Here is a 20,504-nt window from a genome sequence, read left to right on the forward strand (position 1 = left end):
GTCGCCAGCGGACAAGGGGCAGTTTCGCTGTCAGCCGCTGCCTTCTGACGTCTGTATCACCGTGCAGACGGCGACCAGACACACTCGCTACCTTGTCACCCATATAACTGTCATAGCTGCGGCGCAGCTGATACACTGAAGCACCAAAGAAACTGGTATAGGCATGCGTATTCAAACACGAGGGCCGGCCGGTGTGGCCGAGCGGTTCTAGGCGCTGCCTCGGGCATGGATGTGTGTGATATCCTTAGGTTAGTTAGGTTAAGTAGTTCTAAGTTCTAGGGGACTGATGACCTCTGATGTTTAAGTCCCCTAGTGCTCAGAGCCATTTTTTTCAAACACGTATACAGGGTGTTACAAAAAGGTACTGCCAAACTTTCAGGAAACATTCCTCACACACAAATAAAGAAAAGATGTTATGTGGACATGTGTCGGGAAACGCTTAATTTCCATGTTAGAGCTCATTTTAGTTTCGTCAGTATGTACTGTACCTCCTCGATTCACCTCCATGATTTCATACGGGATACTCTACCTGTGCTGCTAGAACATGTGCCTTTACAAGTACGACACAACATGTGGTTCATGCACGATGGAGCTCCTGCACATTTCAGTCGAAGTGTTGGTACGCTTCTCAACAACAGATTCGGTGACCGATGGATTGGTAGAGGCGGACCAATTCCGTGGCCTCCACGCTCTCCTGACCTCAACCCTCTTGACTTTCTTTTATGGGGGCATTTGAAAGCTCTTGTCTACGCATCCCCGGTACCAAATGTAGAGACTCTTCGTGCTCGTATTGTGGACGGCTGTGATACAATACGCCATTCTCCATGGCTGCATCAGCGCGTCAGGAATTCCATGCGACGGAGGCTGGATGCATGTATCCTCGCTAACGGAGGACATTTTGAACATTTCCTGTAACAAAGTGTTTGAAGTCACGCTGGTACGTTCTGTTGCTGTGTGTTTCCATTCCATGATTAATGTGATTTGAAGAGAAGTAATAAAATGAGCTCTAACATGGAAAGTAAGCGTTTCCGGACACATGTCCACATAACATATTTTCTTTCTATGTGTGTGAGGAATGTTTCCTGAAAGTTTGGCCGTACCTTTTTGTAACACCCTGTATGTAAACAGGCACAATACGGCGCTCCGGTCGGCAACGCCTATATACGACAAGTGTCTGACGCAGTTGTTAGGACGGTTACTGCTGCTGCAATGGCAGGTGATCAAAATTAAGTGGGTTTGAACGTGGTGTTCTAATCGGCGCACGAGCGATGGGACTCAGCATATCCGAGGTAGCGGTGAAGTGGGGATTTTCCCGTACGACCATTTCACTAGTGTACCGTGAATAAAGCATCAAATTTTCGACATGGCTGCGGCCGTAAAAAGATCCTGCAAGAACGGGACCAACGACGACTGAAGAGAATCGTTCAGCGTCACAGAAGTGCAACCCTTCCGCAAATTGCTGCAGATTTCTATGCTGGTCCAACTAGTATCATCGTGCGAACCATTGAACGAAACATCATCGATATGGGCTTTCGGAGCCGAAGGCCCACTCGTGTACCCTTAATGGCTGGCTGCACGACACAAAGCTTTACGCCTCGCCTGGACCCGTCAACATCGACAATGGACTGTTGATGACTGGAAACATCCTGCCTTTCGGACGAGAGGCGTTTCAAATTGTGTCGGGCGGTTGGACGTTTACTGTTATGGAGACAACCTCATGAATCCAAGGACCCTGTTTCTCAGCAGGGGACTGTTCAAGTTGATAGAAACTCTGTAATTTTGTGGGGCGTGCGCAGTTGGAGTGATATGGAACCCTTGATACATCTAGACACGGCTCCGACAGGTAACACGTACCTGCATCTATTCATGTCGATTGTGCATTCCGACAGACTTGGGCAATTCCAGCAGGACAATGCGACACCACACACGTCCAGTATTGCCACAGAGTGGCTCCAGGAACACTCTTCTGAGTTTAAATACTTCCGCTGGCCACCAAACTCCCCAGACATGAATGTTATTGAGTACATCTGGGATGCGTTGCAACCTGCTGTTCAGAAGAGATCTCCACCCTCGTACTCTTACGGATTTATGGACAACGCTGCAGGATTCATGGTGTCAGTTCCCTCCAGCACTACTTCAGACATTAGTCGAGTCCACGCCACGTCGTGTTGCGGCACTTACGCGTGCTTGCGGTGGCCCTACACGATATTAGACAGGTGTACCACTTTCTTTGGCTCTTCAATGTATGTGGATTGTAGAAGTAGGCCAATGGTCCGCTTGATCTAGTTGGAAAACGAGCCAATTCTGAAGCATCACTGAATTTGGCTTACATTATCCCCCTCCCTATCCAACGAATTCTTTTCAACTAGGGAGGAGCTGTATAATCTATATATAACTAATTCGGAGAACCACTTTAGAAACGAGAAGACCTGTCACCGACGTGATTACATACTGAAAAGAGATTGAAACAGACGGAAATTTTAGCATTCAGAAGGCAGAATTAACAATGGTATGTTTGGAATAGAATGACCCATCCAGCAAAGAATATCAATATTCATGCATATACAAAAACGTTGTAGAATTTTTGCGTATTTTAATTTGAACTGATGTTATTCATTAAATTATGTGAGTCCTATTCCACAGATCTCTATAAGATAGTTCTTGACAATGTAAAACAAAGAATCGTATTCCTTAGATCTCTGTAAGACAGTTCTTGAGAATTTAAAAGAAGTCGTTATGGTCGATAATAACTCATTTAGAGTGGACACTTGTTTAATTCGTAGCTTCTCATAACAAACCATGGTTATTAGAGCTTAGCTTTTCACCCCTGTTACGTTTTATTTTTCACACAATAACACACATTTCCCAGAAAAAGGCACAAATTCCAAAGAAAAGATTTTGCTTATTGGTTACATTAATATTTTCGTTCGAACCCTATGAACACTTTAGACGAAAACAAAATATCAGAGGGGACTCCTAATTACCTTTAAAATATTTCCTCGAAGTGCAGAAGGTACGTTTTCTTAGAACTACTGCTAAAATAGTGTAAATAATTTTTGTTACACGTTTAAAACAAGGGAGAAACTAATTTGACACCGCAATAACCACGCTGAAGAAAGTGATAATGGAAAGCGAATGAATCACTTTCAGAAGGAGAATGCGGTTAATAGGCCTATTTTTTTTAGGGAAAATAAGTAAAACAAAATACAAACACTAGCACGAACCGACGGAAGTGAATACGCAATCACTGCCAATAGCTTTTTATGTGTCTTCCACCTCTGATAAACCTATGAATAGGTTGTAAAGGACAAATGACACGCTGGTTCTGATCCCAGGTCGAATTACAGGTTTTAAAGTACCTCATTGCTTTGGTAACATAGAAATACCAGCTTCAATACCAAGATGCCTTTTAAAGCATTGTAGTCTCAAACTCATCTTCTAGTTTATTAGTGTTGTAATTTTCAGTTTGTTAATAGAGTAATTATATGTTTTCAAGTACAGGATAGAATTCAGTAAAACACTGTAATATTTAGGACGTGTTATCTGCGATGGTTTAAATTTTTCTTGTAATTGTTAGATTCAAGACCGATTGGTCTCAAATTACAGAACAACTTCCGTTCACTGCAATGAACACAATTAATTAAAGGTCACTGATACTACCATGCATATGTAGTAGTTGCTTTCAGACGTAATGTGATGAGCTCAGCGGTACGGTATGTTAGGTATGACGAGTTATGGAAGAGTACAGAGTTCTAGCAATAGTGGTTAAGTAATGAATATTAGTGGTAGTGATAGATTGATCATCGAGAACATAAATTCTTTCTCTCCAAGTTTTAGGCTTATCTTCAAAGTAAGCATGTCTGCTCCATTTCTGAATTACCACGTCTTTCGCAACCGTACGCAAATTGACAATAAAATAAACAAATTTAAGAATAGCACACATGCTGCACGTATCTCTTCGTTTTCTAAATGCGGCTCTCGTCTGAAGCCTGCCTTTCGTTATTCTCGTCGGTTTGTGCTAGTGGTGAAAGCGAATATATGTTGGTGAGCAAAGGAAAACGGGAAAGAAATAAAGAAATGAAGAGAGCCGGTGAAATGGGGAGAAAATTACTACTACAGTCAACATGCACTGCTACAGCTAACAAGCGAGCTATTTCTCATAAATAATTGCGCGCATTACGCCTTAATTTGACCATCAGTATAACGACTCAGGCTAATAAATTTTGTCCAAAATGATTGTGACTTTCTTTTCAGTTCAGCTGAGCTCTTATAACGGACAGAGAGGGGACTTATAAACAAGCCTGGCAAATGAATATTCAACGGCTTTCACCCATTATCGATGAATTGCCTCCGATTTCGAATGCCAGTTGGAACTGCATTGGACAGCCAGCGCTACACGTTTATTTTTAACGTGCTGACTTACATGCTTCCAACAGAAGAAAATATTTTTAATTGTAGTTATTTACCATGTTTATGAACGGTATACCAATACGCACATTAACTGATCAAAAGTCCTATTTAAGAATTTCCGAACCGGGCTGGAGTATTTGTCTCGGAATAGCGTCCTTAATAGAATCCATTTTTTAAACTACTTGTACTAGCACTGTTACACTGGGTCTGCAATGTGGAAATCGTTTGTTTCCGATCCCGTGAATGGAAAGGAAACAATCCGCTCGATCTGCAATGACCAAGAAATGCAAAGTTGTTTCATAAAAGCAGTATCTAACAGTTGGTGAAGGTTTATTACATTCACGTACGGTCTCAGATTACAGAACGACTTCCGTCCGTTATAATGAACACAACTGCGCATTTTCGCTTGGCGTTTGTGTGCAGAAACAAGTAAAAACAACTTTAGGCAAGAAAATTTAGAAAAGTCAACGTACGCGAGCTGGTGGTGGAACGGGTTGCCCGCTTCGTCTAAGTCGTTCTGTTGGTTCGTATCCCGACGAGGGCAAAGTTGCTGATTGAAGTAGGGCATGAGCGCGTTTCTTCGACAGCGAAAGGACAACGAGCTGCGAAAAATCAACGAACCAGAGATGTAGTATTTGCAATATCCTCCCCAAAAAGCAACACTAATATATATATATACATAAGTAACAAATACAACATGTTTACTACTTTTTAATAAAATGCACGCTCCCTAAAGTAAATTTAAATCACTAGACAAGTGAAAAATTTTTCGAAGTAGCTGAGAACCCAAAAACAAAATTATGGTAATTTTTCTTTTCTATTCAGTTCTCCCGCATACTGTCACTGAATAATCGTTTTCACTTCAGTTGAATTGAGTATTAAATGAAAAATCGTTCATTTTACTTATGTAAAGATAGTAAAGTATTCACTGTGTGTAATTGTTACAATGGCTACGATTACAGTCACATTAGCTGAGTTTTCCGGAAGGCAATAATACTCACACCAAAACGGCGAGAATGTTGGCCATGCTCAACTTAAGGTACATTTTATTGCACTGAGTACATATCTATTTGGAACGGACAAATAACAGGTAAAATTACTTTTTTTCGTGGGGCAATGATAACAAAAAATAACCTCCACTACGTTCATGAAAGTGAGCTGCACAGATTAAATGTAGCCATAGATACAGTATTTTGGGACACAGTTGTCTGTTATACGTATCGCAACATCGCAACCTTGCTTCTACCAACCCCCCCCCCTCCCCCCTCCATTTTATAGAGGTTCTCTATATTGTTCCAGGTCGAGCAACGTAATGCAAACAAGTGTTAGTTTCGAGAAGAGGTACATGGCCAGACACTGCTCTAAACAGCCACACGTACTAACGATCAGTGGTTTGCCCGTTGATAAGCTTGGAAATAAATCTTCGGCCGTTTTGCACACCTCTTTACCCGACGAATGCCGGGACGGTTCCTCATTTCTGCCTCAGAGATCCAGTACACAAACGGTAAAAACCAATGACACATAGAACACACATCACTTGATACGCGAGCGAATAGAAACATAACATGAAACGTTTTTGTACGGATTTCCATGATACTACATCTCTTAAAAAAAGCGTGATAGAGGATATCAAGAGGTAAAATTTCATAAACGTAATTTTTCGTATTTGAAAAAGAGAGAGAGCAAAAAAAAAAGAAATCTGCGCGATGGTGCTGAATAGAGAGATCTCTGTTTTGAGGAAATTTTTCTTTTAGTAAGATACATTTTTTCGTAAAAAAACAGCGTTTCACTATTATTAGTTGTTATTGTATGCAATAAATCATGAATACTAACAAAACCGCATTTCACTGAAAGCATTTATTTAATTTTATCATTGTATATTGTAATAAACATTATTCTTATTTTGCCCATCTTGTCCGTCGTCTTGGAAATAGGGCACCCGCAAACGTTGTTATTATTTAAACAGCAAGTCATGACACATATAAACGTATATACTGTCACGAGCGGAGGGTTGGTGTAAAAGCCGACATAAGCGTTTCTTTTTTTCTTCGAAGACGAACAAATCAGTAAAATTCCATCCAGTTTCTTGATACACAGTTGCCAGTTCGTAATATACGCTACCCCTTTATTACTGTAAGGTTGTTTCAGACATTTTCGCATTTACGGCTTGAATTGCACGTGAAAACTTGAGTCTACGGCATTCTGATGTTCTGTGTACAATCGCCGCAGCACCGTGACGTTGTAAATGGCGAAATTCGAGACGCACGATTTGTAGAAGGAAAGTTATTTAGGTGGCAAGAAGGTTCTTCTTCAGCAACGGCAAGAAAGATAAACGTTTATACAGTGAGGTTCCTGTTTCAACTACTGCTTCTTATAAGCAAGTTTTTCTTAATTCACTAGCACCGTTTGTCATCGACCACCCTCGACAATGGCAACTTTTGTTGACAATTTATCTGCATGTGAGTGTGACATAATTCATCAGACCAGTTTTCGGACTGAAGATGACAACAAAAATATCCAGTTTCGGAATTTGCCTTGCAACAGAGGGAAAGATCTAGAAAATCTTGGTCAGAACCGGTGGACAAGTACAACTTTTAATCTGAAGCTGCATGGTAGGAAAGTTGCGTGTCGTTTCCACGAAATAAGCTTTAACGCTCCTTGCGAATTGCGGAATGCTGAAGAAACTGAAACAGAAGTGGTACGATTTGTGTTAGAGATCTGTCACTTTCTGGTATTGGCCTGGCTTTCTCTCTCCCTCTCTCTCTCTCTTGCGGCTGATTCACAAAATGATGCATTGTTCTATCGCCGTGTAAACTGTCAGTTCAGGCCGCCTCCAGTATTGACTCGTCTTGTTACCGAAGCTCACTCTCAAAAAGATCAGGCATTTCGTGTCTCTGCATAGCCGTGTAAATAAAGCTATCTCTGTTGTCATAAATTTCTCTTCACATTGCACTGTACACATTAAACATTTTGGCAGTGCCTGACAGAATGTGACATAATTTAAGAGACAAGAAGCTATTATTAATATTCTGACTCATATTTTATTAAGTCATGTAGCTGCTTTCGGTTTCTTAGGCCGACACAGATGACATGTTGTATAATTCCAGAGAAATGTCTGAATCTGGCCAATTTTAGCTATGCACTATGTGGTATGAAAAAAACTTAAAATTACCACAAAGATACTTAAACTCTCGCTTCTGTTCAGTTATTTCCCCATCTATAATAAATTTGGCTCTTAGGGGTTTCAGTCCTTAAATTGCCAACACTTTTGTTTTATCAGTCGAAATTTTCACCTCGTATTTAAGACCGATTTAAGTCATGTAATGCAATTTGAAACTGTGATTCATGCGTTCCTATTATAAGTTGATTATCAGGAAGTAGCAGCGTCATGGAATTGAAATTATCAGTAATTGACGTGACCTTTAATATAAAAAACCATTTATGAATGATATTGCCAATATAAACACTGGAAAACGATAGGGGACGTACTTGACTAAATCGTTGCACAGTGAAAGCTCGCATCGTGGAAGTGTTTCTAAACTAATAAAAAAAAAAAAAGCGTTTCATTCACTAGCCAAAGGTAGAGCAGACCGAGTCGCAATTGAGACTGAGTGAGAGAGGATGTCCTGTTCTGGAATTTTGATTAGAACAATGGAAAAGCTCTATAAAATCTTGGTCAGAACTGGGAGTGGGCGTTATTTTTAATTTAATCCAGAAGCGTCAACAGGTGAAATCATGGAAGCCTAGTGTATGTGTAAGTACATTTGTTTATGTGGATACAGAATAAAATCTCACGTCTTGGCTATATGATCTTTTTCAATTTTTTAAAAATACTGTTCATTTTCTACCTTTAAAAATAAAGGGAACTGTTCGAGTTCTGACACACTGTAAAGTCGAGGTCTTTTCAACAAAATATCAGGCGAGTTGGGGCGTAGAGGGCACATAGAAAGAGAGTGAGTGAGTGAGTGAGTGAGAGAGAGAGAGAGAGAGAGAGAGAGAGAGAGGAGGGAGGGAGGCAGAGAGTCCCATGGAATATTTGAGAGGTAAAATTCTCTTTGAAATTCTGAAGTTAGCAGGGACAAAATACAGGGAGCAAAAGGCTGTTTACAACGTGTACTGAAACCAGACGGCAGTTATAAGAGCCGAGGGGCATGAAAAGGAAGCAAGGGTTGAGAAGGGTGTGAGACAGGATTACAGCCTATTCCCGATCTAACTCAATCTATGCACTGAGCAAACAGTAAAGGAAACAAAAGAAAGATCTGGAAACTAAATTATAACTTAGGGAAAAGAAATAAAAACTTTGAGGTTTGGCAATGACGTTGTAATTGTACCAGAGACATCAAAGAAATTAGATCAGTTGAACTGAATGGACAGCGTCTCGAAAAACAGATACAAGGTGAACACCATAAAAGCAAAACTAGGATAATGCAATGTATTCGAATTAAATCAGGAGAGTCGGTGAATTAGATTGGGAAACGAGACGCTTGAAGTAGGAAATGGTTTGATACTTGGGCAACAAAATAACTGGTGATGGCCGAAGTAGGGAGGATATAAGATGTGGACTGCAATGCCAAGAAAAGCGTTCCTGATGAAGAGAAATTTGTTAACACTGAATATAAACTTCAGTGTTAGGAAATCTTTTCTGAAGGTATTTATCTGGAGAGCAGCCACGTATGGAAGTAAAAAGTGGACAATAAACAGTTTAGACGAGAACAAAACAGACGCTTTTGAAATGTGATGCTGATCACGTAACTAACGAGGAGGTACTGAATGGACTTGCAAAGAAAAAAAATTTGCGGCACAACTTGACTAAACAAAGAGATCGGTTGATAGGTCACTTTCTGAGGCATCTTTGGAGGGAAGTGTGAGGGGTAAAAGTTGTAAAAGAAGACCGAGCGATTAACAAATGGCTCTGAGTACTATGGGACTTAACATCTGAGGTCATCAGTCCCCTAGAACTTAGAACTACTTAAACCTAACTAACCTAAGGACATCACACACATCCATGCCCGAGGCAGGATTCGAACCTGCGACCGTAGCGGTCGCCCGGTTCCAGACTGAAGCGCCTAGAACCGCTCGGCCACACAGGCCGGCAGCGATTAACACAGTAAGCAGATTCAGAAGGATGTAAGCTGCAGTACTTATTCGGAGATTCAGAGGCTTGCACGGGATCGAGTAGCATGAAGAGGTGCATCAGACCAGTTTTCGGACTGAAGACGACAACCAAAATATCCAGTTCCGGAATTTGCCTTGCAACAGAGGGAAAGCTCTAGAAAATCTAGGTCAGAACCGATGGATAAGTACAACCTTTAATCTGAAGCTGATACAATATGTCCCAGACAAAAATCTGAAAGGTGTATGTGTGGGTATATTTGTTTACATGAATACAGAGTGAAGCCGACGACTTAGATCGCTGCGGATCGCAGGCAATGCGCCAGCGGCTGTAGTACCTTGAGCGTAGTTCTACGAGTCTACTAGCCGCACATCGCAGTCAAAAGCGGCCACAGCGGCGATGCCCCTTACTGCGACTCACGGAGCGCTAATAAAGACGCCTTGTGGAGACGGCGCCGCAGCCGGGCATTACGACGTCTGCGGTGAGCCGGCAGCGCAGTGGGCAGTAAACGCGAGGTAAACAAGGCGGCACGGCGCATGCGCGGGGCGCCGCGACGCTATTTATAGGCGGCGACGCTCTTTGAGGTTCGGCTGCCGGTTTTATTGAAAGGGACCGCAAAAGGACGCTTGCGCCCACCTGTCCCGCCGGGCTCCCCGTTTGCCCTGTCCCCAGCGTCAGGCTAGCTTCCTGTTCCCCCGTGACTCAAACCACACAGGATTCCTCAAACCTCTGTGTAAATCAGCCCTTAGAAATAACTCGTAAGCATCACCGTTCTGGACGCAGAAGGGCCGATCGGGCCCGAGAGACTACCATGTCATCCATCATCCAATGGCGTCACGTATATGCGAAGGTGTGGGGATCAGTGCATCGCAATCGCGGCCTTCGTCGTGTTAGCAGACCTAGGGCAGACCTAGTCGGTCTAGTAGCTCCTCAATTGGCGTCACGACATTGAGTGTAACCCGTGCTAATCCTCCCAGTGAGGATAAATCCATGGCAATACAAGCAATCGAACCCGGGACTCCGCACGGCAGCCAGCCACGCTGATCTCTCAGGTACGGAGGCGGAATGCAGTACCTCACACATTCTCCAAATGTTGCACTGGCTTCTGTAAGGCAAAAGCGTGAAACAACTCCGTTTGCTTCGTAGTCTTCCTACTTACGTCACATACGAATCGACCTATACTGAAAGGGCCTGTTCAGCTAAGTGACTTTCGATAAAAATGGAAAAAGCGCAATTCTGTCATTATGTCTTTTAAGTTTTAAAAGGCCCTATTGTGTATTATAGCGACCAGTATACTTAGTATTATTTAGTAACATCAGATGGTTTTCAAGTATCAGCCTAGTGAGGGTAAGAAATAAAGAAAAACTTTCTTTCAGTACTACACCCACACAATATATATATATATATATATATATATATATATATATATATATATATATATATATGTGTGTGTGTGTGTGTGTGTGTGTGCGTGTGTGTGTAAGCGGCAGGTAAGCGAGAACGAGACACGTGGAAAAAGGTAGGTAAGCAAACTGTTCATTATTTCAAAAGTAACCTGTTAATACATTTATACCACTGTAAGACAAGACGGTCAGTGTCTTCATGGTAAAATGTTTTCTGTTGCCTACGGAACCCCTATTTTATCCAAGCGTGCATCACTTGGTCTGGAGCAAATCGTGAAAGCGAGCGTCTTTCTTCAAGGCTCCAAAGTATGGAAATCGTTTGGACAGAGATCGTAAATGTATGGAGGATGTATAACGGCTTCTCAGCGAAACTACTGCAGCATACTCGAAACAACCTTGGCAAAATTTGGACCCGCTTATCACTTCCTTGACCTGTGGATCTGACTTGTGCATGTGATAAATGCCAACTGCACTGTCAGATCAAATGTGTCCTGAAGACGAGATATATCACCTCCTACAGGCCCATGCCTAGTAAGGTATTGGGATGTTGTTTTATATAACATAAGGGTCGAGGACTAATTTATATATCCCTCCCAAACAGATCTAATGCTACATCTCTAATGAGCTCAGCATCGACAGGGCATTGAACCCTTTACTTTCTTCACCGTTTCAAGTAGGCTACTAGGCAAGCGAAACCGTCCTAGACGTATGCTGCACGTAAGTTTAGTAGGCGCATGTACGGTGAAAAATGTTCACATTTTTTTTTCCATATACAGGCAAGGTTAGGATGTTTTGAATTCCGATGGAAACAGTTGCCCCTGAAATGCTCTGCAGTAGAAAGCTACGGCCATCTCACATCTGCAGAACTCAAACTCGAGAGATGTGAGCCGCCCGGACTCGATACCTGGAACAACTTCAAACTACTACAAATAAGCGGTGTTATTACTCACCATTTGGCCGCGCCGTGACAATATCGCGCCTAAAGCTTTCCCAATATCTGATCCGCCGGCCGGCGCTCTTGCGCCACATCGAGATAGCGGCTTCTGTCCTCTCCGCGGCGGTTCGTGCTTATTACAATCCATCTTCCTCGCACGGGCGGCTGCCTGCTTAAAATTCAGCTCGTACTATAAATCTGACTCCAATCATTTAATCTCGAACAGTAGCCGCCTTTTTCCGAGTCGGCTCGTTCGTAACATTCCTCCCGGAGCGGCGATAAAAATCTCCGCCCGCGCGCGAAACAAAAGACTTGTGTTTGTGTGTGTGTGTGTGTGTGTGTGGCGACGGAGTAGAATTTTTGGGGGCGAGCGCGCGCGATAGTCGTTTAATGAATACTGCCGCTTGTGTTGCCCCATCGACAAATGCTCTGGACACACACAAACAGAGCCTCGAGAAGTGAAAAAAAGAAAGAAGTCCCGACTGGGCCGCGCCCGTGCCTTGGCATTACGACACGAGCTCGCCGCAGTTAAAGTCGTACAAACATACCCCGCGGCAGCTGACATAAAGCTCACCTTTCCGCCGTAAAATTTTATTGACTTGTGGAGTTGTAGAGCGGCGCAGGCGGCGAGATATTGTCCGTATAATTGGCGAGACTGTCGGACGAAAAAATAGAGAGAAGGAAACGAAGAAAAAGGAAAGAAAATATAATACTCCTCGTCTCGTTGTTGTATCGTGATCGATTGCTCGGAAATGGAGGCAAAAATATTCGAATGCCGGCCGGCGCGTAACAGAATTTCCGAATACGGAGAAGGCCGATAGAGATCTCTGCCCGGCCGGGCCGCACGCAGTTGTGGCCGGCTGGCTGTGTACTCGTGGGATCTGTTCGAGAGCCCGGCAGTCGGCCTGCCGCCACGGGCGAACACTGACGGCTCCCGCATAATGACACTGGCGGCTAATGCAACTGCAAATTAAAGGGAATAACATAAAATATATTGGTATTTTTATGGCGCCGCTCGGGAAAGCGGGTCGCCCCGCTATACGGGCGGAAACCTGTATGTCGTTACACATTCGTATGCGAGCGCTTGCGAAACCCGTACGCGACCGCCGCTGCTGCCGCAGCGCCGACTGCGCGGGGCTATAAATTGAGTCGGGATCCTCGCGTCTGACCGCTCCGTCTGCAGTTTCTTTCGTCAGTTCGTCGAAGAAGCTAACTGTTGGTAACTACAGAGAACTCGGTTCCCGATTAAAAAAAAAAAAAAAAAAGTTAGGAAAAATGGAGCACGGAGTTGCGTACGGCTGCCACCTCCACACACAAGTAACTTTACTCGCAGTTATGCACGACAATGTTTCGTACATTGCGACATCATCTTCAGCTAGAATTAACTAGTAGACATTTGTCTCATAAAGTAAGCACGAAAAAATATGCAAGGAACGCAAGAGTACATCAATGAATAACTGCGTCCTTCTCTAACCGTCATTTCCTTCTTTTTCCAAGAAGTAAGTAATTTCTCGAGGTCCGTTCACAGACGGAATTACCATACTTCTCTCGTCTTCCAATGTCTCTTCTACCGTCTGGTCTACAGTATCACGGACCTTGGACGCCCAGGATCAGGACCTGAACGCTATTACTTCTAACGCTTATCTGTTGGCTACAACCAAGCGACCTATTAGGAATGTTTACACCTGTACGGAACTTCGGAGCACCTGGAGTTGCACGGGTATGTAATTATTCCAGTATTATGTTATTCCATCTCCTTCTTTCCCCTTCCTCTGTTTATCTCTTCCTTCCCCCTTTTTCGTCCATCTCCTCCTACCTCAGCCCTCTGTCCTCCTCTTCCATCATTTCTCTGTTCATCTCCTCTTTCTTTTCTGGTCCAACTCCTCCTCCCCCTCTCTCTGTTCATCTCCTCCTCTTCCCTTTCTCTGTCCATCTTCTTCTTCTTCCCCCTCCCTCGGTCCATTCTTCCTCTTACCTCTCTCTATTCATCTCCTCCTCTTCCCTTTCTCTGTACACCTCCCCCTCCCCCTATCACTGTTCATATCCTTCTCTTCCCTTTCTCCGTCCATCTCCTTCTTCCCACTCCCTCTGTCCATTCTTCCTCTTCCCTCTCTCTGTTCATCTCCTCCTCTTTCCTTTCTCTGTCCACCTCCTCCTCCCCCTCTCTCTGTTCATCTCCTCTTCTTCCCCTTCTCTGTCCATCTTCTTCTTCTTCCCCCTCCCACAGTCCATTCTTCCTCATCCCTCTCTCTATTCATCTCCTCCTCTTCCCTTTCTCTGTACACCTCCCCCTCCCCCTATCTCTGTTCATATCCTCCTCTTCCCTTTCTCCGTCCATCTCCTTCTTCCCACTCCCTCTGTCCATTCTTCCTCTTCCCTATCTCTGTTCATCTCCTCCTCTTCCCTTTCTCTGTCCATTTACTTCTTCCCGCTCCACCTGTCCATTCTTCCTCTTCCCTCTCTCTGTTCATCTCCTCCTCTTTCCTTTCTCTGTCCACCTCCTCCTCCCCCTCTCTCTGTTCATCTCCTCCCCTTTCTCTGTCCATCTTCTTCTTCTTCCCCCTCCCTCGGTCCATTCTTCCTCTTCCCTCTCTCTATTCATCTCCTCCTCTTCCCTTTCTCTGTACACCTCCCCCTCCCCCTATCTCTGCTCATATCCTCCTCTTCCCTTTCTCCGTCCATCTCCTTCTTCCCACTCCATCTGTCCATTCTTCCTCTTCCCTATCTCTGTTCATCTCCTCCTCTTCCCTTTCTCTGTCCATTTCCTTCTTCCCGCTCCGCCTGTCCATTCTTCCTCTTCCCTCTCACTGTTCATCTCCTCCTCTTTCCTTTCTCTGTCCACCTCCTCCTCCCCCTCTCTCTGTTCATCTCCTCCTCTTCCCCTTCCCTTTCCCTCTCCCTCTACTCCTTCCCATCTACTCTGTCCATCTATCTCCTCCTCCCCCTACTCTCTCCATCACTACCTTATCATCCCCATCCCAATAGCAAACTGGTGGTTCTCACACCAACAGTAAGTCTTTCCAGATACCCGTGCACCAGTTTTGTTGGAAATCGATCCAGGAGTTTAGAAGGACCCTTCTACCCACAGCTTTGTCTGGGTTCTAACATGTCACGTATATTTCACCTATACTTAATAATTTTTACACTTATTTGTCTTCCTGTGTTAGTCTCGCATTTTAAACAAACTGTGACGAATTCGGATCTCATTTTTTAAATTACTAGAATTCATTCGTAAAACCGTCCGACTTAGTACCAGTACTGAGCTATCAGCTCGCTTAGTATTTGGCAGAAAAGACCCTGACTGTTACAGTATCCAGCCAGATACAGGCCGACCTACATTTTAACGTGGATTCCGAAACACGGTGGAGTTCAGAATTTTTCACGTCATCAAACAGTGCCAGACGCGAAATAAGCGGAAATGGTCGGACAAAAATACGAGGGTTATTCGGAAAGTAAGGAACGATCGGTCGCGAAATGGAAACCACAGTGAAAATCCGATGACGTATTGCACAGGTGTGTTGGGCAGTGTCTCTAGTATGCCCGTCGACCACGTTACGTCGTTCTTTTTAGTTCCGAGCACACAGGGAGCACATAAAGATACCTAGAACAACAGTGTTTCCCGCCAAGTACGAGGGCCTGGTGAGAAATTTCGCCTGAAGCTGTGCAGCCAACATTACATAAATATCATGCGTTTTCGTCTTCAAGACAATTCTCAGCCGCATTCTGCAGGGGCAATGAAGATGCTCCTGCATCGTTTTCACTTGGAAATGTTTGATTACCCACAATACAGCCCGTAATTATCTCCCTCAGAGTTTCATCTCTACTCACATGAACCGCTGGCTATGAAGACAACATTTTGGCACAGACAACGAGCTGTAGGCCAGCGTACAGAATTGGCGGAAAGCACTGGCGGCTGCCTTCTATAACGAGGGTATTGGAAAGCTGGTACAACGCTACGACAAACGTCTAAGTCGGATCGGCGACTGTGGAAATAAGTAGCTGGAAGTTGTATTTAGCTGGAAGTTGTATTTAACTGTCGCAAATAAAACAGTTTTGATTTTCACTGTGGTTTCCATTTCGCGACCTATCGTTTCTTACTTTCCGAATAGCCTTCGTAATAGGATTTTTCAGGCACTGAATCCGAGATCATTTGGATTCATACTCCGGCTATCTAGCGCTGAGCCATGATACCAGATACATGACGATTACGGCTAATTACAGTGACTGTTCACCGATCATGTACACAAGTCGTATCGGGTCTTCTTGTTTATTTACACGCATCGCATTACGTTTATTTATGTTGACTGTCACTTGTCAATCTTGGTCCCGAACTCTGTTCTGCACTCCGTGATAATATTATAGCGCTGTCAACCATCTGTGGGTCGCTGCATTGTCGACAAACAGCCTCTGAGAATTACAAATTTTGTCACGTTATTTATGTATTGTATATCGTGCGAACACTAGAGATTCTACGACAAATCTTCGACATAAGCCGGTAGCTATTTAAGCTTCAGCGTGTCTCATCATTAGAAACTACAGTAGGTCCGTTTCCTAGGCACAATATCATGGTGGTGGCGCTGGTCCAGGCAGAGGCGGATGTCCTCCACGTGACGTCAGCTGGCACTGCGTCGCAGCAGTGCGGGTTCGTTAACCCGGTTCTGGCGGCTGCGGCTGCGGGGCGTGGGCAATGCAGCGAATCCGGCTGTGCGCTGCGCGGAGGCGAGAGAATCGATTGTTTCGACAAGTGTCTGCGGCGCCAAAGGAGCCGCCAGCCGCGGCCGGTGACACGCGATGACGTCACCGCCGTTGCGCGGCACTTTCCGATACCCGGCGTGGGAGAGATAATGTCTTCGCCGTGCGCCGCATAATCGCAACGAGCGATTCCAGGCGTCAAACTGTTTCCGTCGACGCCCTCTACTTTTTAAGGCCTATCAATGTGTTCGGCAAACGCTCTACATGCAAATAAATGGAGAATACGTGAACACTAATCGAAGCGAGTGCATTCCAGTGCCAGCGCGTTCTTTATCGCTAGCTTTCACTAAGCGGAATAGATCAGGGAAACTATAAAAACAGTACATTCACACCTACATCAGTATTCCGCTAGTCACCGAACGTTAAGTAGCAGGGATCAGTACTTTCCTATCCTATTTATCTAAGAACGGAGAACGTACACTTCCGAAGCAGTAATACGGAAGTAATACGTTTCCTTGACTCCTGGGCGAAGGGTGGCTCTAAAAATTTAGCGCAATCGTTTTTGAATGTCAGACGTTAATCCATCTTCGTAAAGGTCCAAGACAGCTCAACAATATTCATGTCTTGATCGGAACTGATTTATCTAAGAGTCTTCATTCGTGGATGAATTACGCTTCGTCAGCATTCCATACCGACACCTGTCCACATCACAAATAAATTGAAGCCTTCATTCTTCTAAAACCTGTTCGTTAACAGAATGGTAGGAAAAAGTATTTACTTGTTCGGTAACGAGGTGCGTAAAGTGTTGTCAGGGTAACCCTGATCAAATTATCGTGTGCGAATCCCTTGCAGATACAACGGAGCACCTTCTCCTTAAGCAGACTCCGTAGACCCGAGACCTGTATCTAACTCTGTCCATAACTTCAAACAATGGCAATTTTGCTGTGAAAACCTTGGGTGGTTATCGAAGTCGTCGAACTCATTTTAAATCTTTCAGTGTCAACAGACGGAGAGCTAACGCTGCAGACAAATAAAACGACAAAAACGGGAGAATTATAAAATTATCAAAAGACCGAACAAGTACTGAAATTCGTGAGATTTAAGTTAAAGGGCAGGTAAAGTTTAATGGCCCATCGACGTCAAGATAATCAGAGATGGAACACTTTCTCCTGGAATTCGTCTGAAATAATTTACGCAAAAGCGAAGTAGGGATGGCCCGAGGGGTTTTGAAGGCTGGATAGCAGTCCAATACACGTATTAACCCTGGTCCCACGTTGCTCAACTGTGAAATTTCGTGACAGGCACTTAGAATCAACTGGTGCAAATAATGAATGAATTCGAGTGATAAGCCACTTAACTTCCCAATGTATGCACCTATCAAAAACTTTTTTAAAGTGCCGAGTTCCTTTGTCTGTTTTTCATATGCTAACAGGAAACATTTAGAACAGTCAGCACAACGCACTGTAAAATGTTTATAGGCCTTCGTGAACCAATTTGATTAACGTTTTAAACAGATCGAAATAAAGCTGATGTCCCTTTACCTGCAAGTGCCCTTCTAGAATAACTTACTCCTTCTCGACGTCAGTTGCAAACTTTCGTCCGTGACTTTTCATCCAGTATTCTTACCACATCAGTTCTGTAATTTCCCATCTATTGTTTCGCTTACCACCCTGCTGTGAGTCTAGCGAAACAATCTAGTAAATGTTAGTGTTAATTGCTGTGTTCAGCCTCTCTTTTCTACAGTGTGATTAGAATTTCTTTATTGTTACTGCGTGCCTGTCGACGGCCATTAAGCGGGAAATTACAGCATTAATAGCCCCGTCCACGCGCATTGCTGTGTTTGTACCATGGCACAACTTCTCTGACCGATACAAACAATACCTCTGTAATAGTAATCACTTAGTCGTGGTTCGTGTCCGCTGAGTATGTATGAGTGCGGCCCCAGTTCGTAGACGTGTCGTTTTGCGCAGTCTACGGGATTTCCGCAGGGTTTTGCCACTAGTTACGATTCCAGTCATCCCTGTTGTTTGACATTTGATTATTCGATCTGGCATCATAAACTCGTTGTCACTCTCACCATATTTGCGACGTACAGCCAGAGACTTGGGGAACAACGCTCGTGCCGAGAGGGAGACCGATGTCTTAATATCAAAGTGACGTCCCTGTTTGGGAAGTTTGTCAAAAGACAGGTCCATATCGTGCAAACAGGAAAAGAATCGGGGTGGTGGGTAGGGGGGGGGGGGGGACGACAACGACGATGCAGTATTACATGAAACTACCACAGTATAACCTGAATTATTTATTATCATCTGAGAGAAGCTCAGAGGTAAACTATTAGCAGAGTTTGGCATTGCTGTCGAGATCTGAAACGCATTTATCATCGTATACAACGGAGGATCTAATAGTAGGCTATATGATTTGGGTCTGGTCTCTCTCAGAGTGGATCTTCCAAAGCGTACAGAAGTTTTCGCATATCGGTTTAATTCTACCCACGCTAAACTATAGTCCCACTGGAAGACGTAACTTCGGTCTTGTATCTCGTGGTACCAGAGCGCAAGTTATCGAGGGATTTCCACCTCGTTTTAGAGCGAATGTATCAGTTGGTAGTAACCAGTTTAAGGATCCCTTATACGTCGTCGTGCATTGATCCTTCCGGGCTGAGGTGTTTCTGTGAGAGGTGTAGTTGTTTTGCTGTTCACACCCAAATCGAAATGGCAGAGGCAGCTAGAATCACGACATTTTTTGCTATCAGTCTTCTGAGTAATGGACACCTCTCCTGTGTCAATCTACACTCCTGGAAATGGAAAAAAGAACACATTGACACCGGTGTGTCAGACCCACCATACTTGCTCGCAGACACTGCGAGAGGGCTGTACAAGCAATGATCACACGCACGGCACAGTGGACACACCAGGAACCGCGGTGTTGGCCGTCGAATGGCGCTAGCTGTGCAGCATTTGTGCACCGCCGCCGTCAGTGTCAGCCAGTTTGCCGTGGCATACGGAGCTCCATCGCAGTCTTTAACACTGATAGCATGCCGCGACAGCGTGGACGTGAACCGTATGTGCAGTTGACGGACTTTGAGCGAGGGCGTATAGTGGGCATGCGGGAGGCCGGGTGGACGTACCGCCGAATTGCTCAACACGTGGGGCGTGAGGTCTCCACAGTACATCGATGTTGTCGCCAGTGGTCGGCGGAAGGTGCACGTGCCCGTCGACCTGGGACCGGACCGCAGCGACGCACGGATGCACGCCAAGACCGTAGGATCCTACGCAGTGCCGTAGGGGACCGCACCGCCACTTCCCAGCAAATTAGGGACACTGTTGCTCCTGGGATATCGGCGAGGACCATTCGCAACCGTCTCCATGAAGCTGGGCTACGGTCCCGCACACCGTTAGGCCGTCTTCCGCTCACGCCCCAACATCGTGCAGCCCGCCTCCAGTGGTGTCGCGACAGGCGTGAATGGAGGGACGAATGGAGACGTGTCGTCTTCAGCGATGAGAGTCGCTTCTGCCTTGGTGCCAATGATGGTCGTATGCGTGTTTGGCGCCGTGCAGGTGAGCGCCACAATCAGGACTGCATACGACCGAGGCACACAGGGCCAACACCCGGCATCATGGTGTGGGGAGCGATCTCCTACACTGGCCGTACACCACTGGTGATCGTCGAGGGGACACTGAATAGTGCACGGTACATCCAAACCGTCATCGAACCCATCGTTCTACCATTCCTAGACCGGCAAGGGAACTTGCTGTTCCAACAGGACAATGCACGTCCGCATGTATCCCGTGCCACCCAACGTGCTCTAGAAGGTGTAAGTCAACTACCCTGGCCAGCAAGATCTCCGGATCTGTCCCCCATTGAGCATGTTTGGGACTGGATGAAGCGTCGTCTCACGCGGTCTGCACGTCCAGCACGAACGCTGATCCAACTGAGGCGCCAGGTGGAAATG

At 44.8% G+C, this 20,504-nt stretch overlaps 1 protein-coding gene across 1 annotated transcript in view; it reads right to left on the reverse strand.

Moving 5' to 3' along the window:
* LOC126195260 (dachshund homolog 2) overlaps nucleotides 1-20,504 on the reverse strand; it is a 1,077,114-nt gene that overhangs the window by 904,193 nt on the left and 152,417 nt on the right. Inside the window, exon 3 of the mRNA XM_049933786.1 lies at nucleotides 4,884-5,012. Coding sequence (XP_049789743.1) covers nucleotides 4,884-5,012 — 129 coding nt within the window. The remainder of the gene's footprint in view (nucleotides 1-4,883; nucleotides 5,013-20,504) is intronic.

Source organism: Schistocerca nitens, chromosome 7 (genome assembly GCF_023898315.1).
Source record: "Schistocerca nitens isolate TAMUIC-IGC-003100 chromosome 7, iqSchNite1.1, whole genome shotgun sequence".
Lineage (NCBI taxonomy): Eukaryota > Metazoa > Arthropoda > Insecta > Orthoptera > Acrididae > Schistocerca > Schistocerca nitens.